General features: G+C 59.7%; 3 protein-coding genes across 9 annotated transcripts in view; 2 read left to right on the top strand and 1 right to left on the bottom strand.

Annotated features, from left to right (window-relative positions):
• ITGA2B (integrin subunit alpha 2b) overlaps positions 1 to 4,112 on the top strand; it is a 13,970-nt gene extending 9,858 nt beyond the window's left edge. Inside the window, exons 18-27 of one of the 5 annotated variants that reach the window (XM_028484819.2) lie at positions 212 to 304; positions 575 to 654; positions 967 to 1,047; positions 1,171 to 1,267; positions 1,366 to 1,518; positions 1,620 to 1,736; positions 2,232 to 2,345; positions 2,567 to 2,668; positions 2,883 to 2,999; positions 3,666 to 4,112. In XM_028484819.2, coding sequence (XP_028340620.1) covers positions 212 to 304; positions 575 to 654; positions 967 to 1,047; positions 1,171 to 1,267; positions 1,366 to 1,518; positions 1,620 to 1,736; positions 2,232 to 2,345; positions 2,567 to 2,668; positions 2,883 to 2,999; positions 3,666 to 3,728 — 1,017 coding nt within the window. In that variant the 3' untranslated portion in view covers positions 3,729 to 4,112. Of the gene's footprint in view, positions 1 to 211; positions 305 to 574; positions 655 to 966; positions 1,048 to 1,170; positions 1,268 to 1,365; positions 1,519 to 1,619; positions 1,737 to 2,082; positions 2,346 to 2,566; positions 2,669 to 2,882; positions 3,000 to 3,665 lie in introns of those variants that run through there. The other 4 variants (XM_028484816.1, XM_028484817.1, XM_007127929.3 and 1 more) reach the window with 4 other exon arrangements.
• A 3,230-nt stretch (positions 4,113 to 7,342) lies between these two features.
• FAM171A2 (family with sequence similarity 171 member A2) lies at positions 7,343 to 18,054 on the top strand. Its single transcript, XM_024130444.3, has 8 exons — positions 7,343 to 7,475; positions 10,809 to 11,036; positions 11,264 to 11,356; positions 15,015 to 15,173; positions 15,253 to 15,432; positions 15,533 to 15,649; positions 15,771 to 15,897; positions 16,499 to 18,054. The coding sequence occupies exons 1-8, from the start codon at positions 7,358 to 7,360 to the stop codon at positions 17,973 to 17,975; spliced, it is 2,499 nt and encodes an 832-aa protein (XP_023986212.1). The 5' UTR covers positions 7,343 to 7,357; the 3' UTR covers positions 17,976 to 18,054.
• Positions 18,055 to 18,616: 562 nt separating this feature from the next.
• GRN (granulin precursor) lies at positions 18,617 to 25,406 on the bottom strand. 3 transcript variants are annotated; one of them, XM_024130518.3, is made up of 13 exons: positions 25,313 to 25,406; positions 22,508 to 22,652; positions 22,258 to 22,383; positions 22,056 to 22,140; positions 21,504 to 21,616; positions 21,273 to 21,408; positions 21,057 to 21,151; positions 20,644 to 20,815; positions 20,321 to 20,418; positions 19,994 to 20,239; positions 19,524 to 19,757; positions 19,192 to 19,422; positions 18,617 to 19,102 (listed from the first exon to the last, which is right to left on the bottom strand). In XM_024130518.3, exons 2-13 carry the CDS (start codon positions 22,643 to 22,645, stop codon positions 18,965 to 18,967), a joined length of 1,812 nt encoding a protein of 603 aa, XP_023986286.1. In that variant the 5' UTR covers positions 22,646 to 22,652; positions 25,313 to 25,406; the 3' UTR covers positions 18,617 to 18,964. The 3 variants fall into 3 exon arrangements, with proteins under 3 accessions (XP_023986286.1, XP_007127992.2, XP_023986287.1); XM_007127930.4 differs by having other exon boundaries at positions 20,692 to 20,815; XM_024130519.3 differs by having other exon boundaries at positions 22,508 to 22,663; positions 25,313 to 25,403.
• Between the last annotated feature and the right edge of the window lie 379 nt (positions 25,407 to 25,785).

The raw sequence follows: 25,785 nt of genomic DNA, 5'->3' as shown, positions 1-25,785 counted from the left end.
AACGGGAGAGGCCGCAACAGTGAGAGGCCCACGTACCGCAAAAAAAAAAAAAAAAAAAAAAGAATAAGGTGCTGCAGTAATACATAAAGTGGAATGTGACCGTCCTTGAACTCCCACCCTGGCATCCTCCTCTCCCTGACTTTCCAAGGGAGCTTAAATATATATGGGATGCTCTGTAACCATCTTCTTTCTCGGGACTGCCTCTCTGAAGGGCTTTGAGAGGATCATCTGTAACCAGAAGAGGGAGAATGAGACCAAGGTGGTGCTGTGTGAGCTGGGCAACCCCATGAAGAGGAACGCCCAGGTGAGGCCGCCCAGTCCTGGGTGCTGGGTCTCCTCCACCAGGGGTTCAGAGACAGCTGGGTTTTAGGGGCTGGGTTTGGAGTCAGATGGCTCCAGGCTAGAATCCTGGTCCTCCCACTCCCCAGCTGTGTGTTCTTGGGTGAGTGACACCCTTTCTGAGTGGGCTTCTGAACAAAATGGAGGTAATAATGGTGACCTTGGAGGATGAGGACCACAGGCCACATTCAGAGTGGGCATTTGGGCAGTGACTTTGGCTCTCCCCATGTCTCAGATAAGAATCACGATGTTGGTGAGTGTGGGGAACCTGGAAGAGGCTGGGGAGCACGTGTCCTTCCGGCTGCAGATAAGGAGGTACTAGACTGGGAAGCACTCCATTCCCCTATCTGATCTCCACGCAGAGACCCTCAGACACCCTCCATACATAAGGGTCTTCTGGGATGCCTGCTCTTTAGACTTCCCTCTTCCCTTTCTTCCTCAGAGACTTGTTTCTGAGTTTTGGAGCCCTAGAGGAAGTTCTTTTCTAGGTCTAACTTTAGTGTGGCATGCTGTTTGTGGAGTTAGCTCTTCCCGAGACCTCTGAAATTCTGGCCCAGCCCCAGAGAGTCCTCATGTTCACTGGCCTGGTGTCCCTGATCTGTTTCTCCTCATCCCCCTCCCTTACAGCAAGAACAGCCAGAATCCCAACAGTGAGATGGTGATGCTGGATGTGCCAGTTCGGGCAGAGGCCCATGTGGAGCTGAGAGGGTGAGAGGCCAGGGATGGAAAAGGGAGTTAGTAGGCACAGCCCTAAGGTTCCGGGGTCCTGGGCAAAGCTCCACGGGCAAGTCAGGGGATCAAGCTCACTCTGGGAGTGTCGGGCCCCTGCAGGAGCTCCTTTCCAGCCTCCCTGGTGGTGGCAGCAGAAGAAGGCAAGAGGGAGAACAGCTCGGACAGCTGGGGCCCCAAAGTGGAGCACACCTATGAGGTAGGGAAGAGCCTCCGCGCCCCAGGCTGGAGTGGGAGGGCCCCAGGGGCTGGTCTAGGTGCTGAGCCTCCTAACATCCTGCCACCACCACCCGCCAGCTCCACAACAATGGCCCTGGTGCTGTAAATGGCCTCCGCCTCAACCTCCACCTCCCCGGCCAGTCGCAGCCCTCCGACCTTCTCTACATCCTGGATATACAGCCCCGGGGAGGCCTTCAGTGCTCCCCACAACCGTCTCCCAACCCCCTCAAGGTGAGAGCCTGGGTGAGTCCCCAGCCCATCAAACAGGGCCCCTGGAGGAGGGCTGGGAGATGGGCAGAGTGTCGGACCTGATGGCCTCTTTGCCTCCTCAGCTGGACTGGGGGCTGCCCACCTCCAGCCCTTCCCCAGCCCATCACAAGCGGGACCGCAGACAGGCACTCCTGCCAGAGCAGGAGCAGCCCTCGAGGCTTCAAGGTCCAGTTTTTGTGGTGAGCAGGTTCTGTGGTCTCCAGCTGGGGCCTCCCTGGGGCCCAGGGGCAGAGGGGATGGGAGGCAGGGAGGGAGAGGGGCGGGGATGGGTGGGTGATGTAGGCCTCGTGTGGGCCACCGTGGTCCCACAGAGTCCTCCGAGTGAGTAGGAAGGATTGTGCTGGTCTTGTGTCTGGGGCAGGGTAGGGGGCACTTGCATATTTTAAGGTTTCCAGTACATTAACGAAAATGAATAAATGCCAAAGCAGGTTTACAAAAAGGCTGGGTATTGAACGCTGTGTGATTGACCCACTTCTTTCCTCCCTCTCCCTGCATCTCCGGGACTTTGTGAGCAATCTCATTCAGAGATAACGTCCCAAGCTTGAATCTGAGTCCCTTCCCGAGGAGGAGGCCCGGCCTGAGCTCCCTGACCCCCCAGCCCCCTCTGTCTTGGGTCCTACGGTGAGAGGGTGATGGGTCAGGAGGGGCTGGGGACCAATGACACATCCCCTCAGAGCTGCGATTCGGCGCCCTGTACTGTGGTGCAGTGTGAGCTGCAGGAGATGGCGCGCGGGCAGCGGGTCATGGTCACGGTGCTGGCCTTCCTGTCGCTGCCCAGCCTCCGCCAGGTGGGCCGGGATGCGGGCGGGCGGGGCCCTCTGGAGGCGGGGACTGAGTGTGTTGGGGGAGGGCGGGGCTTCGGGGGCGGGAAAGAGTGAGGGTAGAGTTAGTTTACTTTGGAGGGGACGGGGTTAGGCTGGGGGCAGATCTCCCCAGAGGGGAGTCTGGGGCCGGTACTCCCGCAACCAATAGGCCTCGTGTAAATGGCTTTCACCGCCACCCCATCCAGAGGCCCCTGGATCAGTTTGTGCTGCAGTCGCACGCTTGGTTCAACGTCTCCTCCCTTCCCTACGCCGTGCCCGCCCTCAGCCTGCCCAGCGGGGAAGCTCTGGTGAGTGTGGAAGGATGGTGGCAGAAAGGGGTCCCGCGGGTCTCCCATTGGCCTTCCCCTGTGTCCCTGCCCAGCAGGATGGGGGCGGGGCCTCCCTGGGTCTGCGGGGTGGGATAAGTAGGTGGCTTAGCTGGGGGTCACCAACCCTGCAAGTGTGAGTCTTTGGGAAGGTCAGTGTCCCGGTGACTGAGGAGACCCGCGGGTCTCCCCTCAGGTGCAGACACAGCTGCTTCGGGTCTTGGAAGAGAGAGACATTCCAATCTGGTGGGTGCTGGTAGGCGTGCTGGGTGGCCTGCTGTTGTTCACGTTCCTGGTCCTGGCCATGTGGAAGGTGAGGCGGGAAGGGAGGGTGGCTTTCGGGGTGGGGGGGGCAACCCCACAGGGAGGCAGAGGGAGATGGTGGCCCAAGTAGGTGACCCAGCGTCCATCTGATCTCCATCTCCACTATTAGAATGTCACTCTCCAGAGGACCTCTTCCAGGGCACAGATCCCTGGGAGAGGTGGCACCTGAAATTCTAAGGCCTTTAGACCCATTCCCCCTGAGAGCAGGAGTCCCGGGGAATGAGCCCTGCCTTCAGGAACCCACTGGCCACCGAGAAGGACAGGGTTCACCTCCTCCCTGCTCTGTCCTCCCCCCGGCCCCGACTGAGGTGGGAGACCCAGGTCTGATCCAGACCCCGCTTCCTGCTCCTTGTGAGGCCCTGCTGGGTCACTCCCTCCTCTGCGCCTGGACAACGTGTGAGCCGTTCTCAAACTCACGTGTCCAAACCCTGGAAATCCATAGTGCTTTTAGGGAAAACCACACATTAGACTTATAATAATCAAATATATACCATCACACGCTTGAGTCATATAGAGACATAATCATCAGTACTTAAGAAAAATTCAGGCAAGAAAAAACAAAACATTAAAAAAATTTTGTTACATGCATTATCTCTAAATGGGGAAAGGCCTCCATTTGATCGTATAGTGGGGTTTGTATTCTGTGCTGGTCCAGGACGAGGACCTCGTGACTGGCTGGTTTCCAGCATACATCCTCCACTGCTGCTCTGGGGCCTAAAGATCACCTTTACACCGTGTCCCCGGCCCCTGTGCACCCCCAGGTTGGCTTCTTCAAGCGGAATCGGCCACCCTTAGAAGAAGATGATGAAGAGGAGTGATGAGCCCATGCATCTCTGTCCTGGCAGGAAGGCTGGGGGTGATGCCTGCTCTGTCCCTTCTTCTCCAGCGAGTGCCCCCCAGCTCTGGTCACCCATGGGTTGGAGCTGTTCCATGGAGGGCTCCTGATGTCCTTCCCCACCCGTCAGAGCCAGGTCACCCCCTTTCCTGCTGCCTAATAAAGAGGTTGAGTCCCAACCCCCAGCAAGATGCCTGCTCTCGGGGTCAGAGGAGGAGAGGGGGCCTGAGGTGACGTTGGGATGGGGAGTCTAGGGCTGGCAGAAGTGTGAGCAGAGAGGGTCTCTGCCAGCGCAAAGGGTGCAAATGACTGTCTTTGGGGAGTGTCAGGGAGTAGAGAGTGGGGGTGGAACAAGGGAGAAAGGGTGGCAGAGCATCCAAGTGAGACTGGAGGGGGATGGGGTGTCTGAGGGTGACTGGGTGGGATGGGGGATGAGAGCTTCGAGAAGGCAGGCTGCGTCCCTGGTGGGTGGCTTTAAACAATATTTTTTCCATGATTTTGAGGGAATCAAACCTCAAGATGATCTGGGATTTGGAGAAATAACACACTGTCCCCACTCATAAAAGAAGGTGCCTAGGGGCTTCCCGCCTGCCGATGCAGGGGACACGGGTTCGTGCCCCGGTCCGGGAAGATCCCGCATGCCGCGGAGCGGCTGGGCCCGTGAGCCATAGGCCGCTGAGCCTGCGCTTCCGGAGACTGTGCTCCGCGGTGGGAGGGGCCACAGCAGTGAGAGGCCCGCGTACCGCAAAAAAAAAAAAAAAAAAAAAAGAAGGTGGCTAAAGCTGTGTTCAGAGTGAGGTGGGGCAGAAGGAGACCGAGTAAGCCCTCAGTCTGAGGAAGGCAGAGTCACGGCAGGGACGGAAGAGCAGGCATTGCTCTCTGGCCACCCTGCTGTTTGCTGTTCCTTCTTCCCCGCCAAGGGGAAGGGTCTTCAGTTAGGAACAAGGGCACAGGTGGGGAGCTCACAGGAGGGCTGGGATTGGAAGACAACTGGCCCACCGCAGAGACTGGAGTCAGCGGATAGAGGCGGCGGGTCCTCTGGGAGTCCTGAGAGGTTTGTTGGTTCATGAGTTCAATATTTATTGAGCACCATGGATCTGGTACCGTTCCAGTGCTGGGGTGGAGCAGTGGACAAAACAAAGTCCCTGAGCTCATGGAACGTACATTCAACCAGGAGTAAAGAATAAACAAATTAATGTATGGTCAGTGGCAGTCAACGCTGGGAGTTGAAATAAAGATAAGGAGATAGTGATCGAATTAAGTGGGTGTTGGGAGAGGGCTGACATTTTAGGGAGAGTAGTCAGGGAAGGTCTCTCTAATGAGGTGAGCAGAGAGATGAATGAATGAGGCAGGCAACTGGAGGGAATAAAGTGTTCTAGACAGAAAGAGCAGCCAAAGAAGACGCCTGAAGTGGGAGCAGGCTTGATGTATTCAAGTAGAAGAAAGGAGGCCCCTGGGCTGGAGGCAGGAGAGGGGTCCAGACGAGGTCAGGGGTGGGGGCAGGGAGGCAGCACCTTGTGGCTGTGGCCGTGGGGAAGACTTCGGACTTGATGCTAAGTGCTGGGGGAAGCCACCGATTTACAGACTTACCTCACAAGAGCTGCGGGTATTTGATTTTACCCAAAGGGGTAAAAGGTAAATTCTGAAAAGAAGAGAACAATTTGACATCCATGCATGGCAAGTTCCAGAACAGGTTTCTGGTTGTGTGACTGTGACCATTCAGGAAAAGATTAAGCTGTGATCCTTGAACACCAGCCAAACTCCCTCTCCCCTCCACCTTTGTAATTGGATGGCCCCAGACAATTTATCTTGATCCAGCAAAGCATTTGGCATTTGTCCTTATAAACAGGACAGAAATGTGAGCTGGATGATAGAGACTCAGATTTAAAACCGAACAATTTTGATAAAGCTGAAGGAGATCTCTATGGGGGTGTCCCAAAGCTCCATCCTTCGGCTGCCTGTTATTGTCATGAGCCCCTTGAATGGAGGCAGCAAAGCTGCTCTTCACCCTGCAGATGGCTCCGGGCTGAGAGGCAGCTCCAATACAATGGGTGATGAAGCAGATTCAAGGCAGCCTTGACAGATTGTAAAGTTGGGTTGAAACCAACAAGATGAAATTCACCAGGAATGAGTGCTAAATCCTGCGTTGAGGTTGTGAAAAAATTGGTTACATAAGACTGGGAAATCTGAATAGATGGAAATTTATGAGAAAGAAAAAAAAGAAAGAGTAAAGGAGGGAGAGAGAATGAGAGAAAGGAAGGAAGGAAGGAAAGAAGGAGGGAGGGAGGAAAGGAAGGAAGAAAGAAAGAAGGAAAGAAAGAAAGAAAGAGAAAGAAAGAGAGAAAAAGAAAGAAAAGAGAGAAAGAAAGAGAAAGAAAGAAAAGAAAAGAAAGAGAAAGAGAGAGAAAGAAAGAAAGAGAGGTGGTTTTGTTCACAAGCTCACAATATTGTGTCCTTATGTCAGGAGACCCAACCAGGACCTAACCAGGAGAAAAGCCTGACCTCTGGGGGACGGAGTTCCTTGCCCTAAGTATCCAATCCCATACAGGGCACCATATTGTAAGAAAGAGGTGACAAGCCAGAGAGAACCAGGAGTGGGATAACCAGGAGAGGGATAACCAGATTAGATGAGGGTTTGACCACCCAGAAGTTGAATGATGAGGACAACCAGAAACTGGAAAGAAAGAGCGCTTGGCTGGGGCCCGGGCAGGCTTCCAGTGTGGGATTCAAACGTGGGATTCCAAGCATTATGTTTGCCCAGCAATGGATCCGCTATTACCTGGGCGGTGGTGAGCCCCCACCTCACGCTGGGCAACAATAGCACCATTTATTATGCCCCTGCTCCAGTCAAGCACATGCTAGACCCTTTACGTCATTATCTCTTTTAATTGGTACAATAACCCCACGAGGTAGAGATTATTACAACTCTCATTTTAAAGGAAGGCTGTGGAGCAGAAGGATAAGTAACTAGTTTATGGCTCTGAAGAAGAGGCAGAAGCTAGACGAGAGCCCAGACTGGGTGATTCCCAAGGGGGCTGCGCCCTACCTCCCCAACATTGACCAGGTGTTTGTGCGGAGAGAACCGGGCAGTTCTTACAGTTTGGGGAGACACTTACGACCAACTCTTTGTGTTGTAAGCAACAGTCATTCTCCCTCTCAAAATTCTGCAACAAATTTCCGGGGCTCAGGAACTCTGAGAACCCCTGTGATTGGACCCTATTCGCTACACTCCCTAGCAACTGGGGGTCTGGGCGCGCGGTGGGGGCTGCGGGGTGGGCTGTGGGCAGCGAGGGGGCGGTGCCCGGAGGCCCGCGTGGCGGGGCGCCGCCTGCAGGGGGCGCTGGCGGCGGCTCCTGGCGGAGACAATCGCACTGAGCGGCCGCCGCAGCCAGAGCTGGAGCCCGAGCGGGAGCCCGAGCGGCGCGGCGCGGCGCAGAGCTGGGGCTGAGCGGGGCCGGCCGAGCGGGGCCGGGCGGGAGCCATGGGCCGTTAGGGCCGGGCCGAGCCCCGCGATGCCGCCGCCGAGTGGCCCCAGCGTCCTCGCGCGGCTGCTGCCGCTGCTGGGGCTGCTGCTCGGCGGCGCCTCCCGGGCTCCCGGCAAGTCGCCGCCGGAGTCCCCCAGCCCGCAGGGTGAGTGTCGGCCGGGAGGGGCAGTGATCGCGGGCCTGCGCCCCCCACCCCCGCGATCGGGCCCCCGCCCGCCAGCCCCCTCTTCGCGGCGCTCGTGAATTGGGGGGTGTTCTAGTCCCTGGATTTGGGTGGGGGGAGCTAGGCGACCTGGGGTCCTCGCTTACGGGGGAGAGGAGGGAGGGAGAGGGAGACCGCCGGGCGGGGGTCTCGGGGAGACACAATGGGGAGGGCGGGGGTCCCCAGGCTCCGCGCCGTCGCCCCCTCCCGCCTTGTTTTTCTCCCTCCTGGTCCGCGAGGCGCTGCTGCCTGAGCCATTGTCTATCGAAGACACCCGCCCAGGGGCGGGCTGGGGCGGCCGCCCGCTCTGCAGCCCCCAGCGGGTTCCTCGCTCCCGACCCGGCTGGGTGGGAGCCCAGGCAGCGGCTGCCACCCTGGGCCCGGACGGGGGCTGGGCGCCTAGAGCTGGGTTTGAAGGGGGGAGGGGAGAGGGGGAGTGGGTGAGGCGGTGGGCGGATTGGCTGCTCGAATGGGGGTTCTTCGCCCCGGAGTCTGACAGCCCCCAGACGGCCCCCCAGGTTCAGAATTTGGGGTGCACCAAAGAAACGCTGATGGGCCCATGACGGAGGAGGGGCTGCAGTTGGGGGGCTGTCTGGAAAAAGAGGTACGTTGTGATTCCCAGCTCAAGGCGCATGGCAGGGCTGTGGTGGCGGAGCCATGCTGAGCTGGCTAACTGGCTGTGGACAGTGCCGGCTGGGAGGGCAGGTGCCTGGGTCCCCGTCCAGCAGGCCTCCATCCACTCCTGTCCGTAGCCCCTCACCCCCGGTCACCTCCTCCTCATCTCACCTCTCCATCGCAGTGGAGGAGAGCCTCCCAGCGCCTCACGGGCCCAGGTGGGTGTGTGAGGTGGGAGCGGGGCGGGCTCCTGCAGCGGGAGAGGCGGGAGAACCGGACCGTGACTCCCTGCCGACGCCTGGGTTCTCAGGGTCCTCCACCCACTCCAGCCCGCGCCCGCCTCCCAGCCCCTGGCCACGCACCCCAGCCACCGTTCTCCCCACTCCTGCCTCTTAGCCCCCATCCCTGCCTGAAATGGTGCTCTCCACTCTTCGCCTCTCCACCAAGGAGCTGACAGGAAAAGCGGGGGGGGGGGGGTTTGGATGAGGGAAGTGGGGTCCGGATGAAGGGAGGGGGTCGGATTTCCTCCTGGAATGAGGCAGGGCTGAAGCCTGGACAGGCGGATCCTGTATGGAATGTCAGGCTTTGAGGAATGGGGAAGGATCTCCTCGGCTTCAGTCTTCCCTGCTCTCTGCGGGAGAGGAGGCTTTGATGGGTAGGAAGGGGCCCTGTTTTTTCAGGAAACCTCTCCCTCAAGACCTGCACCTCAGGGGAGGTGGCCCAGGGAATTGGCTGGAATAGAGCCAGGAGAGGGGGTTCTCCCAGGCCACTAGCTGGGGGCCCAAGTTGAGGGGAAGGGGGAAGGGCACCTGCCCACCCCCTCCCCAGCTTGGTACTGATGCCTCCTTAGGCCTTACCTGCCCACCCCTGTGTTATTCCCTAAGCCCCCTCCCCTTTTCTAATGCTCTGGCCCTTGAACCCAAGGCATTCCTTCAAATGACCATATTCCAGACTCCTGGGTCCCCTCTTCCCAGCTGCTCTATCCAGCTGCTCCTAGCCTGGGGTAGGAGTGGGGAGTCTGCAGGCCCCTCTAGCTTCTCAAAATTCCTGCTGGGTGGCCGGGACAGTGGGGGGCGGTTCGGGGAAGCTGCCAGTTCCCCGGAGAACCAGAAAGCAGGAAAGGTTCGAGTGTGTGCAGCCACCCGTCTGAGTTGGGCTCTGGCCTGGGAAGCGAGAGGGAGGTGGGCTCAGGCGAACAGCTGGATGGGATGCCAAGGGCAGGCGTGGTGCTGGCCCTGGGGTTGGTTGAAAGCCTGAGACAAGACACCTGTCGCTGTTGAATGTCAGGCTCCACCCGTGAGGCCCCGTGACCTCCACATGCCCTGCTGCCCTTGGCTCCGGGGTCTTCCTTCTGTACCTGGCCTCTCCTAGGTTTGTGTCTAGCACCCAGCCCACTCCCCACCTCCCTCCTGGGCCCCACACTGCGGCCTCTGTACCTTTCCAGGCATGACACCCACTCCCATTATTGGCAGCGAGGTAGGGGTGAGTCACGTTCTTGAGGAGGGGCTGTGCTGAGTGGGAAGAGTAGATGGTGCTGTGGATCAGAGAGGCTGCCTGCAGAATCCATGAGAACAACTCAAGGCTGGTCCCTCCTCTGTCATCCCATCTGAGCTCGGGACACCTGCAGGCCATCCTGGCCAGACCGTCTTGAGGCCAGGGGTAGGGGTGGCTGGAAAGAAAGACTTGGACTTCCCTTCCCAGCCTCCTCCACACTGGTTACCCTTGGGCCCGGGTCGGCCCCCCCAGATCTCCTTCCCCTTGCCAGGGCCCCAGCTCCCTGCCCATCTCCTGGGAGGAATGAGGGCGTTGCCATGGTGACTGACTGTAGCTGACCAGCTGGGAGGGGGCTGGCAGTCCATGTGACGGGGAGGGGTCAGGAGGTACTTGTTTGGCCTTAGGGGTTGTGTGAGTCCCTAAATCTGAAGGGAAGCAGGCGTGTGCAAAGGATTCTGGGCAGAGGATGAATGATGGGAATGGCCAACCTGCTGGTGTCCCCTTCTCAGTTTTTTCTTGAGAACCCAAACTCTGACCCAACCCCCCTTCCTCCCTTCCAAATGGCTGAACCTTGACCACTCTCCTCTCCACTTGCAGATCCCTGGTTCTCCGGTTATTCATCCTTTCTCAGCCCTCCTTCCCTCTCCTCTCCCTGACACCAGCCCCATAGGGTCCAGTGGTTAAGAATTTGGGTCTAGAGACAGACTCCCAGGTTTGGATCCCAGATCTCCCACTTTACTGTAGTGCAAGTATCTAAACTCTTGGAGCCTCAGTTTCCATATCTATAAAATGGGCTAAGACATCGAGTCTAATACATCACTGACTGTAAGATACACCATCATTTATTTCATGTGCCAGTAAAAGAGGGGAAAAAAATGCTGCCGATTATGATTATGACATTATCGATCATAGGTGTAGCCTGAGTCCAGAAGTGTTAAAATGTCAAAATATGCATGTGTCAGACTTGATGAAATATGCTAATAGTACCACCTATCTCACAGGCTGATGTGACGTTTAAATGAGGGCTCTATAAATGCTGGCTCTTATAATACCTTGTCTAGCCTGGGCCCCAAAGCCACGCCCAACCCACAGCCCCCTCCTCTGATCTCAAGGCTCCCCCCAGTTCTCTCATGCCTCCTCCCTCCCCTCACCCCATCTTGCCCACAGAGATTCTGATCAAGGTGCAGGTGTACGTGAGCGGGGAGCTTGTGCCCTTGGCCCGGGCTTCAGTGGATGTGTTTGGGAACCGGATGCTGCTGGCCGCCAGCACCACGGACTCGGAGGGCGTGGCCACACTGCCCCTCAGCTACCGCTTGGGCACCTGGGTGCTGGTCACCGCTGCCCGCCCTGGCTTCCTCACCAACTCTGTGCCCTGGCGTGTTGACAAGCTGCCCTGTGAGTGCAGGGGCAGCTGGAGGGGGTGGGGAGCAGCTGACCCCATCAGCCCCTTCCCAAAATAGTCCTTGGGGGCGGAGAGGGCAGGCTTTCCAGCAGCTGCTGCCTGGGCTGGGGTATGCACAGGGGGCTGAGGGAGGATGAAGTCACTGGGATTCAGATGGTGGGAGTGCCAGCCTAGGGGAGGGGGGGCTTTCTCTGGAGCTGACAGGCCATCCCTCCTACAGTGTACGCGTCAGTCAGCCTCTACCTGCTGCCTGAGCGGCCGGCCACCCTCATCCTCTATGAGGACCTGGTGCACATCCTCTTGGGCTCTCCCGGTAAGACTCCCCGCTCTCCACTACCCCACCCCTCCGCCCACACCAGCTCCTCTTCCCTCTCCCTGACTGGGTATAGAGAACTTCGCCTGCCACATGTTAGCTGGGTGCCCTTGGGCAAATCACTTAACCTCTCTGAGCCTTAGTTTGTTCGTCTGTAAGATGTGAACAATTGATAGTATCTACATCGTCAAATTTAGGTAAGGATTAAATATCATCAAGCATGTGAAAAACTTCACAGAAGGTGGTCAATAAATGTTTATTGTTACTGGGGCTTCTCGTGGTTTCTATTCTCCCTCTACTCCTACCATTAGAATTCCCATTTCCTGCCACCTATCTTCAGTGGATCCACACGTATTTCTTGTGCACCTACTGGGTGCCTGGCTATGTCAGAAGCCAGGGTCATTCCACAGGCATAGAACACCTATCAAGTGCAAGGCCTGGAGCAATCCCACAGTGGCCCTTGTCCACCCACCAGGCTTTCGGTCTCACCCAACCAATACTTCCTGCAGCACCTGTGCTGTGCCAGGCATTGTCTCCGGTGCTGGGGAATAACGGTAAGGAAGAGCAGACCGGCTCCCCACGTGGTGGAGTTCCCCGAGAGTAGGAAGACAGACAGAGCATTGCAAACGCTGAGATAATTACAGATCAGGCAGGGCAGGGGAGTGGAGGGCAGCTGCTTTCAATACTGAGAGGACCCTCACGTGGGAGAATAGCAGGGTGAGAGGATTTGGCGAAGGGAGCTGTGGGACGCGGGGGCTCGGGAGGGGGAGCAAAGGCACCTCCGCTGGAGAGCAATCAAGACGCAGGGGCAGAAGGGGACCGTGAGGGTGCAGGAGATGCTCTGGTCGGGCTATGCAGGATGGGGGCGTGGTGTAGACTGGTTGATGAAGCCAGGCAGAGGGTAAATTCCATCTGGCTGGTACTAGGGAGCCACCGTGGGTTCTGGAGGGAGACCTCCCCTCCCCAATTTATATTCTTATCTTGAGCCCTTGTCTCCAATTACTCTTCTGGTTTGCTCCTCTCCCTCTCTCTGATCCTGAACCAGAGGCTTCTAAGATGTCTTTGGAGGTTTCTAAAATGCCAAACGAACCCTAGCTTAAACCCTCCCACGACTCCCACTGCTTTTGGTAGAAAGCCTAGACTCTTTCACAAAGCTGGCAGCGCCCTCCAGGGCCTGGCGCAGTCACCTGCAGTGCCCCGACCAGCAAGCCGCCTCGTGCCCCTGGGCCTTTCTCCTGTCAGTCCTCCTGGAAGTCCCTTTCCACTTTCTTAACTGGCTGAGTCTTACTCACACTGCAGGACTCCACAGGGCGTTCCCGAGCTGGGCAGGCCAAGCTCCCCTTGAACCCTGCTATTCTACCAGCGAGGCAGGATGGAACGGTGGGTGAGAGGAGGGGCCCTGGCACCAGACTGCCTGGGCTTCAATCAGGCTCCAGTGACCTTGGGCAAGTTACTGAACTTCTCCCGCCTCCATTTCTGCATCTATAAAATGGGGCTGATAATAAAGGCACCTACCTCAGGGGCTGTTGTGCTAATTTCAGGGGTTAGTATAAGTAACCTGCTTAGAACGGTGCCAGCATATCTTAAGGCTTAATAAATGTTAGCTATTACCATATTATATTGGAATACTGTTTATACATCCCCTCTGCTCCAAGCCAGACAGACAGACATACACACACACACACACTGGGTGCCTGGCTATGTCAGAAGCCAGGGTCATTCCACAGGCATAGAACACCTATCAAGTGCAAGGCCTGGAGCAATCCCACAGTGGCCCTTGTCCACCCACCAGGCTTTCGGTCTCACCCAACCAATACTTCCTGCAGCACCTGTGCTGTGCCAGGCATTGTCTCCGGTGCTGGGGAATAACGGTAAGGAAGAGCAGACCGGCTCCCCACGTGGTGGAGTTCCCCGAGAGTAGGAAGACAGACAGAGCATTGCAAACGCTGAGATAATTACAGATCAGGCAGGGCAGGGGAGTGGAGGGCAGCTGCTTTCAATACTGAGAGGACCCTCACGTGGGAGAATAGCAGGGTGAGAGGATTTGGCGAAGGGAGCTGTGGGACGCGGGGGCTCGGGAGGGGGAGCAAAGGCACCTCCGCTGGAGAGCAATCAAGACGCAGGGGCAGAAGGGGACCGTGAGGGTGCAGGAGATGCTCTGGTCGGGCTATGCAGGATGGGGGCGTGGTGTAGACTGGTTGATGAAGCCAGGCAGAGGGTAAATTCCATCTGGCTGGTACTAGGGAGCCACCGTGGGTTCTGGAGGGAGACCTCCCCTCCCCAATTTATATTCTTATCTTGAGCCCTTGTCTCCAATTACTCTTCTGGTTTGCTCCTCTCCCTCTCTCTGATCCTGAACCAGAGGCTTCTAAGATGTCTTTGGAGGTTTCTAAAATGCCAAACGAACCCTAGCTTAAACCCTCCCACGACTCCCACTGCTTTTGGTAGAAAGCCTAGACTCTTTCACAAAGCTGGCAGCGCCCTCCAGGGCCTGGCGCAGTCACCTGCAGTGCCCCGACCAGCAAGCCGCCTCGTGCCCCTGGGCCTTTCTCCTGTCAGTCCTCCTGGAAGTCCCTTTCCACTTTCTTAACTGGCTGAGTCTTACTCACACTGCAGGGCTCCACAGGGCGTTCCCGAGCTGGGCAGGCCAAGCTCCCCTTGAACCCTGCTATTCTACCAGGGAGGCAGGATGGAACGGTGGGTGAGAGGAGGGGCCCTGGCACCAGACTGCCTGGGCTTCAATCAGGCTCCAGTGACCTTGGGCAAGTTACTGAACTTCTCCCGCCTCCATTTCTGCATCTATAAAATGGGGCCGATAATAAAGGCACCTACCTCAGGGGCTGTTGTGCTAATTTCAGGGGTTAGTATAAGTAACCTGCTTAGAACGGTGCCAGCATATCTTAAGGCTTAATAAATGTTAGCTATTACCATATTATATTGGAATACTGTTTATACATACCCTCTGCTCCAAGCCAGACACACACACACACACACACACACACACACACACACACACACACACACACACACCCTAAGTTGTCAAATGCAGTAGCCACATGTGGCTATTTACATTTGAATAAATTAAAAATTCATTAAACTGTTTAGAATTAAAAATAAATGCAGTTCCCCAGTCGCACTAGCTACGTGTCAAGTGCTTAACAGCCCTGTGTGTCTAGTGGGTACTGTTACAGGCAGCAGGACACAGAACATTTCCATCCATAGCAGGAAGTTCTAATGGGTACTGTAATGAACAGTGACGCACTAGACTGTGAACTTGAAGGCAGGGGATTGTAAATTGCATCTTACTCCTCTTTGTATCCTCAGCACCTAACACAGTGTCTGCCACACAGTAGGCAATAATAATTGTTTGAGGACCTGAACCTCGTCATTTTATAAATTAACATGGAAAGAGTGTTTCCGAGAGAGCAAGTAACTTGCTCGGGGGTCACACAGCCAGGACCAGAAGATTACAGGTCCGTGTCCCTTCTAGGTTATCATTCTAAGCCTGCCCAGTTCTCTCCCCAAGTCACCACCCTTCCTGGCCTTCCCAAGTGGCCTAACCCATTGGCTCCCCTTCTCTTTAGATACTTGTTTTCTGCTCTGGTCCCTGGGGACCCTTGTCCCTGGCCAGGCCACTGCAGCCCCTCTTTCCATCCAGGTGCCCGCTCCCAGCCCTGGGTGCAGTTCCAGCGCCGGGCTGCCCGCCTACCTGTCAGCTCTACCTACAGCCAGCTCTGGGCCTCGCTCACACCTGCCAGCACCCAGCATGAAATGTGGGCTTTCCCTGCCTTCCTGGGCACGGAGGCCTCCAGCTCAGGTATGCTGGGTGCCAGCCATGGGAGGGATGTTCTCCCCACCAGGATTTAGCCCTCATCCCTTGTGTCCCCTTCCTGCAGGCAATGGCTCCTGGCTGGAGCTGATGCCCGTGGCTGCTGTGAGCGTGCACCTGCTGGCAGGTAATGGGACAGAGGTGCCGCTCTCAGGCCCCATTCACCTGTCCCTGCCTGTGCCCTCGGAGCCTCGTGCCCTCACCGTGGGCACCAGCATTCCAGCCTGGAGGTTCGACCCCAAGAGTGGTGAGTGCCTCAAGGGGGTGCAGGTGCTAGAGTCTGGGGAAAGAAAGCGGGACTTAAGCTGGGGGGACACTGAGTTTGAGGAAACCCTTGCCTCTCCCAGGGCTGTGGGTACGCAATGGCACTGGTGTGATCCGGAAGGAAGGCCGGCAGCTCTACTGGACCTTCATCTCCCCTCAGCTGGGGTACTGGGCGGCTGCCATGGCCTCCCCCACGGCTGGTGAGAGTGGGGGGACGGCAGCGACGGGGGGTGGTAGAAAGGGAGGCTGGGAGAGCGGACTCCTTCTGAACGGCAGGAGGGACATCCACACCTGGGAATGCTAAGCTCTCGCCCCGCACAGGGCTGGCCACCATCACGTCGGGCATCCAGGACATCGGCACCTACCACACCATCTTCCTGCTCACCATCCTGGCAGCCCTGGCCCTGCTGGTGCTCATTCTGCTGTGTCTGCTCATCTACTACTGCCGGTGAGTGCCCCGCATCCCCTCCGACTGCTTCCCAATCCCCCAGCCGCCTCTCATCCCAGGCACTGACTGAGGCCTGCTCCATGCCTGGTCTTGTGCTGGGTGCGCGAGGCCCCGAAGATGCATAAAACACAACTTCGATCCTCAAGGTGCTGACAGGAAAGCACTGCATATGCACATGCAAAGACCAAAAGACTGCGGGGAGGGGAGGCAGGAGCTGCAGGCCAGGCTCCTCCAGGGACACTCTGCAGCTGCTCCTACCACCCAGCCCTCACTTTCAGGGGTCCTCAGGCCACACATGCCCCTGGTTGGCTTAGGTGCTTCTCCCCGGCTCTCACTGCACCTGCTATGTCCCAAAGAGTGCAGTTTACGCCGAGGGAGGCCCAGATGGGCACAGCTGCTGGCTGCTCCCCCCACAGACTCTCCAGCTCTTTCCGCACACCTCTCCCAGGACCCATCTGGGCTCCCCAACCTCTCTCTTGAGTCCCAGGCACTGTCCCCACCCCTCCAACTATATCCATCCCCCATCTTCCAACTGCGGGTTTAGGGAGCTGCTCTGGCCTCCACCCTTTCCTGACGGTCCCGCTCTGCCCCCTGTCTCCAGGAGGCGCTGCCTGAAGCCGAGGCAACAGCACCGCAAGCTGCAGCTCTCCGGGCCCTCTGACGGTAACAAACGAGACCAGGCCACCTCTATGTCCCAGCTGCATCTCATCTGTGGGGGACCCCTGGAGCCAGCCCCGTCGGGGGACCCCGAGGCTCCGCCTCCAGGCCCCCTCCACTCGGCCTTCTCCAGCTCCCGTGACTTGGCCGCCTCCCGGGACGACTTCTTCCGTGCCAAGCCGCGCTCCGCCGGCCGCCCAGCCGCCGAGCCTGCGGGTGCCCGCGGGGGCGAGGGCGCCGGGCTCAAGGGCGCCCGCTCCGTCGAGGGTCCCGGCGGGCTGGAGCCAGGCCTGGAGGAGTACCGGCGGGGGCCCCCGGGGACCGCGGCCTTCCTGCAGGAGCCGCCCTCGCCGCCACCGCCCTTCGAGCACTACCTGGGCCACAAGGGGGCGGCCGAGAGCAAGACCCCCGACTTCCTGCTGTCTCAGTCGGTGGACCAGCTGGCGCGGCCGCCGTCGCTCAGCCAGGCGGGGCAGCTCATCTTCTGCGGCTCCATCGACCACCTTAAGGACAGCGTCTACCGCAACGTCATGCCCACCCTGGTGATCCCCGCGCACTACGTACGCCTCGGCGGCGAGGCGGGCGCAACGGGGGCGGGCGAAGAGCCGGCCCCGCCCGAGGGCGCGGCCCCCGGCCCGTCGCGCCCTTTTCCCCAGCCCGACCCGCAGCGCCCGCTGATGCCGGGCCACTCGGGCGCGGGGGGCGAGGGCGGCGGGGGTGGCGGCGGCGAGGGCTGGGGGAGTGGGCGCTCGGCACCGGTCAGCGGCTCGGTCACCATCCCGGTGCTGTTCAACGAGTCGACCATGGCGCAGCTCAACGGGGAGCTGCAGGCGCTGACCGAGAAGAAGCTGCTCGAACTGGGCGTGAAGCCTCACCCGCGCGCCTGGTTCGTGTCCCTCGACGGGCGGTCCAACTCGCAAGTGCGCCACTCCTACATCGACCTGCAGGCGGGCGGCGGCGGCCGCAGCACCGATGCCAGCCTGGACTCGGGCGTCGACGTGCACGAGGCGCGGCCGTCGCGCCGGCGGCCCCTGCGGGAGGAGCGGGAACGCACCCCTGCTGCCGCCCCGCCGCCGCCGCCGCCGCCGCCGCCGCCCGCGCCCCCGCGCCTGGCGCTCAGCGAGGACACGGAGCCGAGCAGCAGCGAGAGCCGCACGGGCCTCTGCTCCCCGGAGGACAACTCGCTGACACCGCTGCTGGACGAGGTGGCGGCGCCCGAGGGCCGGGCGGCCACGGTACCCCGGGGGCGGGGCCGCAGCCGCGGGGACAGTTCCCGCAGCAGCGCCAGCGAGTTGCGGCGCGACTCGCTCACCAGCCCGGAGGACGAGCTGGGGGCGGAAGTGGGCGACGAGGCGGGCGACAAGAAGAGCCCGTGGCAGCGGCGGGAGGAGCGGCCGCTCATGGTGTTCAACGTCAAGTAGCTCCCGGCCAGGCACCGCCTCCGGGCCGGCCCCCGCCCCCTCCGCCCGGGCCCGCCCCCAGGGTGCGTGCTCCCGGGGGCCGCGGGGGCCCTCGCCCTTAGCCCCCAGCCCTAGCCTGGAAAGATGGCCTGCGGAGCTGTCCGGTGGTATGTGCTGGGTAATGTCTCGGGAGGGACCCGTGTCTGCCTCCGAGAGGGAGGTGGGTGGGGTCCAGACCCCCGATGGGAGGTGCTGGGGAGGAGGGCTGGGGGAGGGGGGAAGCAGTGCCTGTATAAACGTGGCTGTACATAGAAAGCTCTATCGTGGGAAAGCAGGAGGGGCACCTGGGCCTCAGCTGCTAGTGTGAGGGCTGGGAAGGGAGGGGCGTTCTAGTGGACCCCTGGGAGGGGAGGGGGTGCTGCTTGCCGACTAGCCCACCTCTGGGCTACGTACGATGTCACAGGGCTGGAGGCTAGGGCGGCTCTGGGGACTAGGGGATAATGTGATGGGATCGCTGTGGGCAACAGCAAATATAAAACTGGTGAGGTAAACTCCTGTGTGTCTTTCTGTGAGGTGGGGGAGAATGTGGACACTGGATGGGGGCCCTGGCTCCGGGGCCCCCTGGGGAGGGCAGGCAGGGTGGCCAAATCAGACACTGTTAAGAAAGTGTACAAACTTTACTGCAGCGCACGCGCGCGCACACACACACACACACACACACACACACACACACACATATGCACACCTGTGGATAGGGAACAGCACCTGACCACAGGGTCCACGGAAATGGGGGGAGGGGATGGCAGCTGGAAACGTGGCTTTTGCCACAGCCCTCGTTGGGATAGGGAGGGCCTTAGACTGAGGCCCCGCCTCCCAGGGTGACAGGGGTACTCAGAAATGGGGGTCTGGGAGACTGTGGCAGCGGAGAGGTGCTGGGGAGGCCTGAGCAGTGGGCACCCTCTGAGCAGGGTCCCGAGGGCCACGGAGTGTCTTCAGTCCTCAGTCCCTCCTCACAGCAGCTGCCTCGGGGCCGGGTCCCTCTGAGGAGCGTCCCAGCGCAGGGTTCCCCGGAGCAAACACTTGGTGCCCTTGGTCCCACAGTGGAAGCCAGAGGGACAGCAGTGACGCCTGTCCGCACAACACGTGCCCTGGATGGTGGGAGTGGGGGGCAAGAGTTGCGGGTGGCAGGACCCAGCCCAGGCCCACACCCGGCCCCAGAGCTGGGGGTGGCACTGACCTGGCGGTAGGGACAGCAGGCCCAGCCCCCTCGGCTGTCTCGGCAGCAGGTTTGGTTATCGTGGCAGAAGTGCCCCTTCCCACAGTCCACGTTCCCCACGCCCACGTGCCGGCCGCGGTCCAGGTGGTCAGCAGGACGGGCAGAGTCCACCTCCTTCTCGCAGGATCGGGCCTTCACGTTGCAGGTGTACCCAGCCGGGCAGCAGTGCTGGCGGTCCTCACAGCACACGGCCTGGGGGGACAAAGGGGCATTACACTCTCGACCACCTAACGTCCCCCCACCCGGGACTGGACTCCCCTGTCCTGTCCGGAAGCAGGCAGCTGGGCACTCACGTGTGGCAACTGGCAGCAGGCCCAGCCCCCGCTCAGGCTCGGGCAGCAGGTCTGCCCCACCGGGCAGCTGGTGTGCTGGTCACAGCCCATGTCTCTGGAGTGGGACAGGGAAGCCTGGCGGGCAGGCAACTTGCCCAGTCCGGTCACCACCTTGTTCCCCCTCTTACAGTGCCCCCCGGCCACACACGTGTAGCCCTGGGGGCAGCAGTGCTTGTGGTCTGAGCAGCAGACAGCCTGGGGAGGTGGCAGAAAAGGGTGGTCTAGGAAGCTACTACGGGACGGAGCGCTGAGCCCCCTGCCTCCACTCCGCCTCTCCTGCTCACAGCTCCTCCAGCGGGGAATGACTCTGACTGAGCTGGTGCCACCCGTGGGCCGGGCGGAGGGCAGAAGAGCAAGGCAACAGGAGCCCGGCTACGTGCTCAGGCCAAGACACCGTCCCTCCCCCCAATACGCTCCCCCTTTCCATGCACCTCTGGGACAGGACAGCAGCCCCACTCCCCAGACGTGAGTCGACAACAGGTATGGGAGGAGGGACAGCTGGTGACATTATCACAAGGGACGTCATTCTCCACGGCTCGGGGGTCCGGCAGGCTGACGTGGGCTGGGGCCTTCCTCATCCAGGGCACCCGGCGGGCCCCCTGTTCACAGGTACCCTTCTCTGTGTCACACCTAAACCCGGCCGGGCAGCAGTGCACGTGGTCCTCACAGCACACAGCCTAGGGTGGAGGGAGAGGGGACGGTGGGCCTGGGGGGCCTAGCTGGCTGCCACCCTCCGCTCAGCCCAGGCTCCTCGGTACCTGGGCAAAAGGGCAGCAGCCCCAGGCCCCGGACAGCAGGCGGCAGCAGGTGTAGTCGTCGGGGCAGCTCACCTCCATGTCACACTTCACCTCCTGCGCTGTGAGGCAGGCAAGGAGGATGGGTCAGCAGTGGCGCTGGGAACCCTCGGGGGTGCCCTCCCTTTGTCAGTTCCACAGCTAGAACCGGATGTGCAGGATGGAGGGTACCGCTCGGGCCACCCCTGGCAGTGATCCTGAGGCGAGGCCCAATGTGGACGAAAGGGGGCTGTCCCCGCCCTGGCCCCTCCGTGAGGCCATCAGTCCCCAGCCCCATTTCTGCTCACTCCTCATGGTGCAGGTGGAACGGCGGCGTCTGTGGCCTCCCCCGGTACCTGTGTGTGCGGGCAGCTTGGTGAGGAGGTCCGTGGCATTCTCCTTGGAGAGGCACTTACTCTGGATCAGGTCACACACAGTGTCCTGGGGGCAGCAGTGCAGGTGGTCGGAGCAGCAGATGGCCTGGGTGAGGGCGAAGTGGTCTTTGGGATTTCCCGTCTCCCTGGAGCTCAGGGAGCAGCCAGGCCAAGAGCTGGCACTGCCCCAATCCCCCACTAGGGGGTGGCATGAGGCCTGAGCAGCCAGGCTCCCAGCCAGCCACCAGCCAGCCAGCCCCACCCCCTGGAGTCCCTGCCTGGTAGGTAGGTGTCCAGGCCAGATGGCTGTGGACGCACAGCCCGACTGGCTACAGCCCCTCACTCACACTGGGCATCGGGCAGCAGCCATACTTTCCACTGGGCAGCTTGCAGCAGGTAGAACCATCAGGGCACTGGGACCGTGCGTCCGGGCATAAGACCACTGGAAGGAGAGAGGAAGGCGAGGGGCAGCCAGGGTGGAGGGGAATGTCTCCCCAGCTAGGAGTTAGATGAGGCCTCTCCTCACTCCCAGCTCACACCCCGACACTCTCCCACCTCCTTACCTGGCCTTTTAGTCTTTTGGGCAGGGATCTTCTTTGCCAGGGGGTGGGTGCCTGTGGCCGTGAGGCAGAGGCCACGAGCCAGGTCACAGGAGGTGCCATGAGGGCAGCAGTGCACCTTGTCTTCACAGCAAGAAGCCTGAGGAGAGATGGCCCTGCCTATGTCTTTGCTCCTCCAGCCCTTCCTCTGCCCCCACTGCCCTCCTCCCTCCCCCCATCTTCCCAAACTTGTACCTGGGGCATGGGGCAGCATCCCCACGAGCCATCAGGCATAGTGCAGCATGTGGAGGAGCTGGGGCATTCGAACTGTCTGTCGGGACACTGGACGGCGCCCACGGGCTTGGTATCTGTGGACGGAATGACCCAGGATTCCACCCAGTCAGTGAAGGTCATTCCTGCCACCACTTAAGGAGCTGCTGGCACCAGGGCCTGCAGGCCCAGCTACAGGAGGATTCGGGGGCTGGCACTAGGGCTCAGGGCTCCTCCAGGCTTTCCTAAGCCACTCTCCCTCAAGCCAGTCCTTGCCCCAGCAATATCGCACAGGGCAGAGGCATCCACTGACTGGGTAGGCCTTAAACCAGGCCAGCTTGGCCTCTCCCCACCCACACAATGCTTGGCCCTGGACCTGGAGTCTTGCATTCTCTCCTGACCCCTCCTCGCCCCAGAGCAGGGGGGCTGCTTAGTACAGATGTCACATGAATGAGGACACGAGGGCAGGAATCAAGGTCACCCAGCTGGCTGCACTCCTGGGTGCTCCAGGCTCTGTGTGCTGCCCATCTGGCTCACCTGATCTTTGAAAGCAGGACCGCCCGTCAGCACTGCAGTGGAAGCCCTGGGGGCAGCAGTGGTGGCCATCCCCGCATGACACGGCCTGTGGGACACAGAGACGCCTTGGTTGGCTAGGCCCATTTCCCTGAGGGTGGGAGGAGAGTGCAGGAAAAGTGTAAACGCAGACCCGAGCCCTCCATCGACCTAATGGCACCCTCACCTCTGGGAACGGGCAGCAGCTGGAGGTCCCCGAGACAGTGAGGATGCAGGAGTAGCCAGGAGAGCAATGGGCGTCGGTCTGGCACGGTGTGCCCAGACGCCGGCTCAGCGCCGTGGGCCACTTGTCCTGGGAAGCGAGAGGAGGGGATAAACCGAAGGACCCGAGCCCGGCCCCCTCCTCTGGCCAATCTAAGATGAACCTTTGGGAAATCCCAGGCTGCTAGCTCTTGCCTGGGCCGAAGGGCACTCACCGGAACGGGATTGCAGCAGCTGTAGGTAGCTCCTCTCAGGTCCAGGCAGCAGGCCACAGGGCAGAGCTGACCGTCTGGGCACTGTGTTCCAGCCACCAGCCCTGTCACTAAGGCCACCCAGCTCACCAGGGTCCACATGGTCCACCTGCAAAATCCCTAGAGGCATTTGGCAACCAGCTGAAGCCCAGGCCACCCTCGATTCTGGGCCCAGTCACTCCCCCCGCCCCAGGCCCAGGCCTAGCTGAGCCTCCCCAGCCACACCCTGTCCAGACAGGAAGAAGGATGTGGGGCCTGAGATTCAGTTTCCTACATGTGTCCTGTGTGGGTGTCACACATGCACCAGCGCGTGTACACCCATAAGCATGAATGCTGGCATGAGCTCGTGTGTGAATCTGTGTCCCCACATGTGGCCTAACACCTGAGTCTCTGTGGCTGAGTGTGTAGAGACGTGGGTATGTGAGAGTCAGGAAGATTTGTGGGTTTTGTGGGTCTGATCTGTGCGGACATGGACCACCTCCGAGGGGTGGGAAGGCATCAGTAGCCATGAGAGGACAGGGATGGGGTGCAAGGAGGGAGTCTCCCCTTGAAGAAAAGCCAGGGTTCCACTTCCCGAGCCAGCCCCTCTAGATGCCCGATGCTGTGCTCACACCTGCACCCTGCTAAGGCCTGTTGGTGGGGGAAGGGGAGGGGAGGACACTTGATGAAACTGGCAACCAAGGGGTTGAGAAAGTTGTGAAAAAGGAAGTACGGTGCCGGTGGAGTCTGGGCTGCCTTCCCCAGAGGCCAGCCACCACCTGCCCACTGACTGTCGCCTCCCCACCCAAGGAAGGGGATACACAGGCTGAGTCAACCTTTGGGACACCTGTGTTCTAAGGGCCCCCCAATACCACCAGGCCCTTTCAGAATCCCCAAACATACCCCCCTCCCTTCCCCCCACCTCTCCCTGCCCTGGATCCGAAACCCAGCTGCATGTGGGGAGACCATGTGTGCCCACCGGGCTGCCAATCTGCATCATCAGAGGGAAGTAAGCCTTGGTTTCTGGAAGGGAGCAGCCTTTCACTTCCTAAACAACTCTTCCCCCAAGCTCAGCCAGCCCTGCTCGCTCAATGGGGTGGGCCCAGGAGATGTTACTCTGCCTAGAGGGGCCAAAACAGTCATGTTTGTTGAGCCTCTTAGGAGCCAGTGACAAGACTCTACATTATTTTCTTTCTTCTTTGCAACCACTGTCCAAAGTAGAAATTATTACCTTTACTTTTCAAAGGAGGAAACTGAGGCTCAGAGATGTGAAGTAACCCCCGCCCCCCATCATATTCAAGACATAGAGATGACAGGCTTTCATGGCTCCAGACTATACTGGACCCGGGTTCATTTCACAAGTGGACCATGGATAGTGCCTGGGAATGGGCCCCCAAACCCCAGGAGGATAGAGGCCTGGGGTCCAAGCTGAGAAGAGGGACAGAAGCACTTCCTGGGCAGGTGGACCAGGCCAGGACAGAAACACGGAGTACGGGGCTGCCTGGATACTGCACATGGGTCCTAGTCCTAGGACTGCCACCGCTGACTATGAGAGCCCCAAAAGTTGCTCCCTGTCTTTGGGCCTCAGTTCCCCATTAGTCTGTGTGTGGACACTGCACACTTTGTATGGCAGGGAATCGCACATACCCAGTCACTCACATCCTCTCTCCCTCACCTGGTTTTCCTCAGTGCCCCCTCTCCAGCTCAAAGACCATCCCCAGGAGGCCGTCTCCTGGCCAGGTAAGGCTGAAGAAGACTGGTCCTGGACTGCGGCCCCTTTCACCCTCTACACCGATGCCCACAGCCCCCCATCCTGCAAGGCATCTACAGCTGACCGCACCTGCTTCTTAGGAGTCCAACCTCAACCCTCCACAGGCTTGTCCCACTGCCCTGGCCAGAAGGAGTGCCTGTCTGCACACATCTCAGACTACTCAGCGCCCCAGTGATTCATTTACATATATTCTCCTTCCTGTGTATCCTGAGGTTCGGGAGTAGAGTGTATGCTTCTACCGAATATTCGTGCATGCACGCGCACAAACACACTCAGGACCAGGGATGGGGGAGAAGGGGACCCAAGTCTTCTCAGTAGGGTTCCAAGTGGTGGCCTCTCTCCTCCTCCCCACCCCACACTGCCGCCGCAGAGAAGGACAGGAGCCTCTTCAAGCCCCCTGCTCCGGCATCTTCCACTAGGGGGCAGCCCCCAACTCCGAGTGCCAGGAGAGAGAAATTCCCGAAAGGTGAAGCCAACCCAGCAGCGAGAGAGCAGGAAAGAGTGGCAGGGGGAGACGGAAGTTAGCTCGTCCCACCCCCCGCGAGAGGAAGTGAGAGAGAGCCAGACACAACCCAGGGGTTCAGTCACCACTCCCAAGACCCTACTGTCTTTGAGGAGGCCAGGGTCTCAAGCCCCGTTCCCAGCCCTCCGAGCTCGGGGACCATGGGCGGGCGCCTCGCCGGCTCCCGGCCGCCGCGGGGACTACCCACCAGCACCACCACCAGCACCTGGCGACGGGGGCGGAGTCGGCTCCAGAACGGAGTAGTCTCTGCTTTGGGGGAAGGGGCTGCAGGCCCCAGGGGTGCTGGAGAGGGAGAAAGCCCCTTCTAATGGGGGTCACTGCAGTTACTGCTTATTCCCAGCACCCGTAAAACCCCTTCCAGTGCATCGGAGTTTCTCTAAGGGAGTCTTTTCTTGTCACCCTGATGAAACTATAGAGGAGCCTGAAGCCCCCCCCTCCCCCTGGCTGGGCCCCTGGGAAGGAGCAAGCGAGAGGTCTACGCAGCCACCCTCCTTACCTGCGTCGGGGTCGGCGATCCCTGGGGAGCAGCGACCGGGCAGCTCACCAACTTGGCCCCCTCGGCGCGTTGTCCCACCCACCTCTATTTCCATTGGCCAGGTGTCCGGGCTGTCGCTCTCCCATTGGCTACTCGTCGACGTAAAGGCGGGGCCAACCTGGGAGGCTGTGCTGCTTTTCCGACTCAATTCACTCTCCTCCCTCCCTTCCTTTCTCTCCCCAACCCCCCATTTCTAGGGATCATGTGATTAGGGAATCATGTGATGCCGTCGCCGGCTAAGCCTGCCTCCTGGTGCCCGCCTCGCCGCCTCCTGCAGCCCCATCCCGAGATGGGCCAGCTCCTGTCAGGGAACATTGAGAGCCAAGAGCTGTCCCTTAGAGGGTGCGTACAAGAGCATTTACAGGATGTCTCTTGGATTTGGAACATTTGTGCATCCTGTTTCTATTCTAGTCAACCAACTCAGATTTAATGCT

This window comes from Physeter macrocephalus, unplaced genomic scaffold (assembly GCF_002837175.3).
Source record: "Physeter macrocephalus isolate SW-GA unplaced genomic scaffold, ASM283717v5 random_246, whole genome shotgun sequence".
NCBI classification, from domain to species: domain Eukaryota; kingdom Metazoa; phylum Chordata; class Mammalia; order Artiodactyla; family Physeteridae; genus Physeter; species Physeter macrocephalus.
Note: the sequence above shows the minus strand (reverse complement) of the source record. Positions and strands in the feature narration are given on the sequence as shown.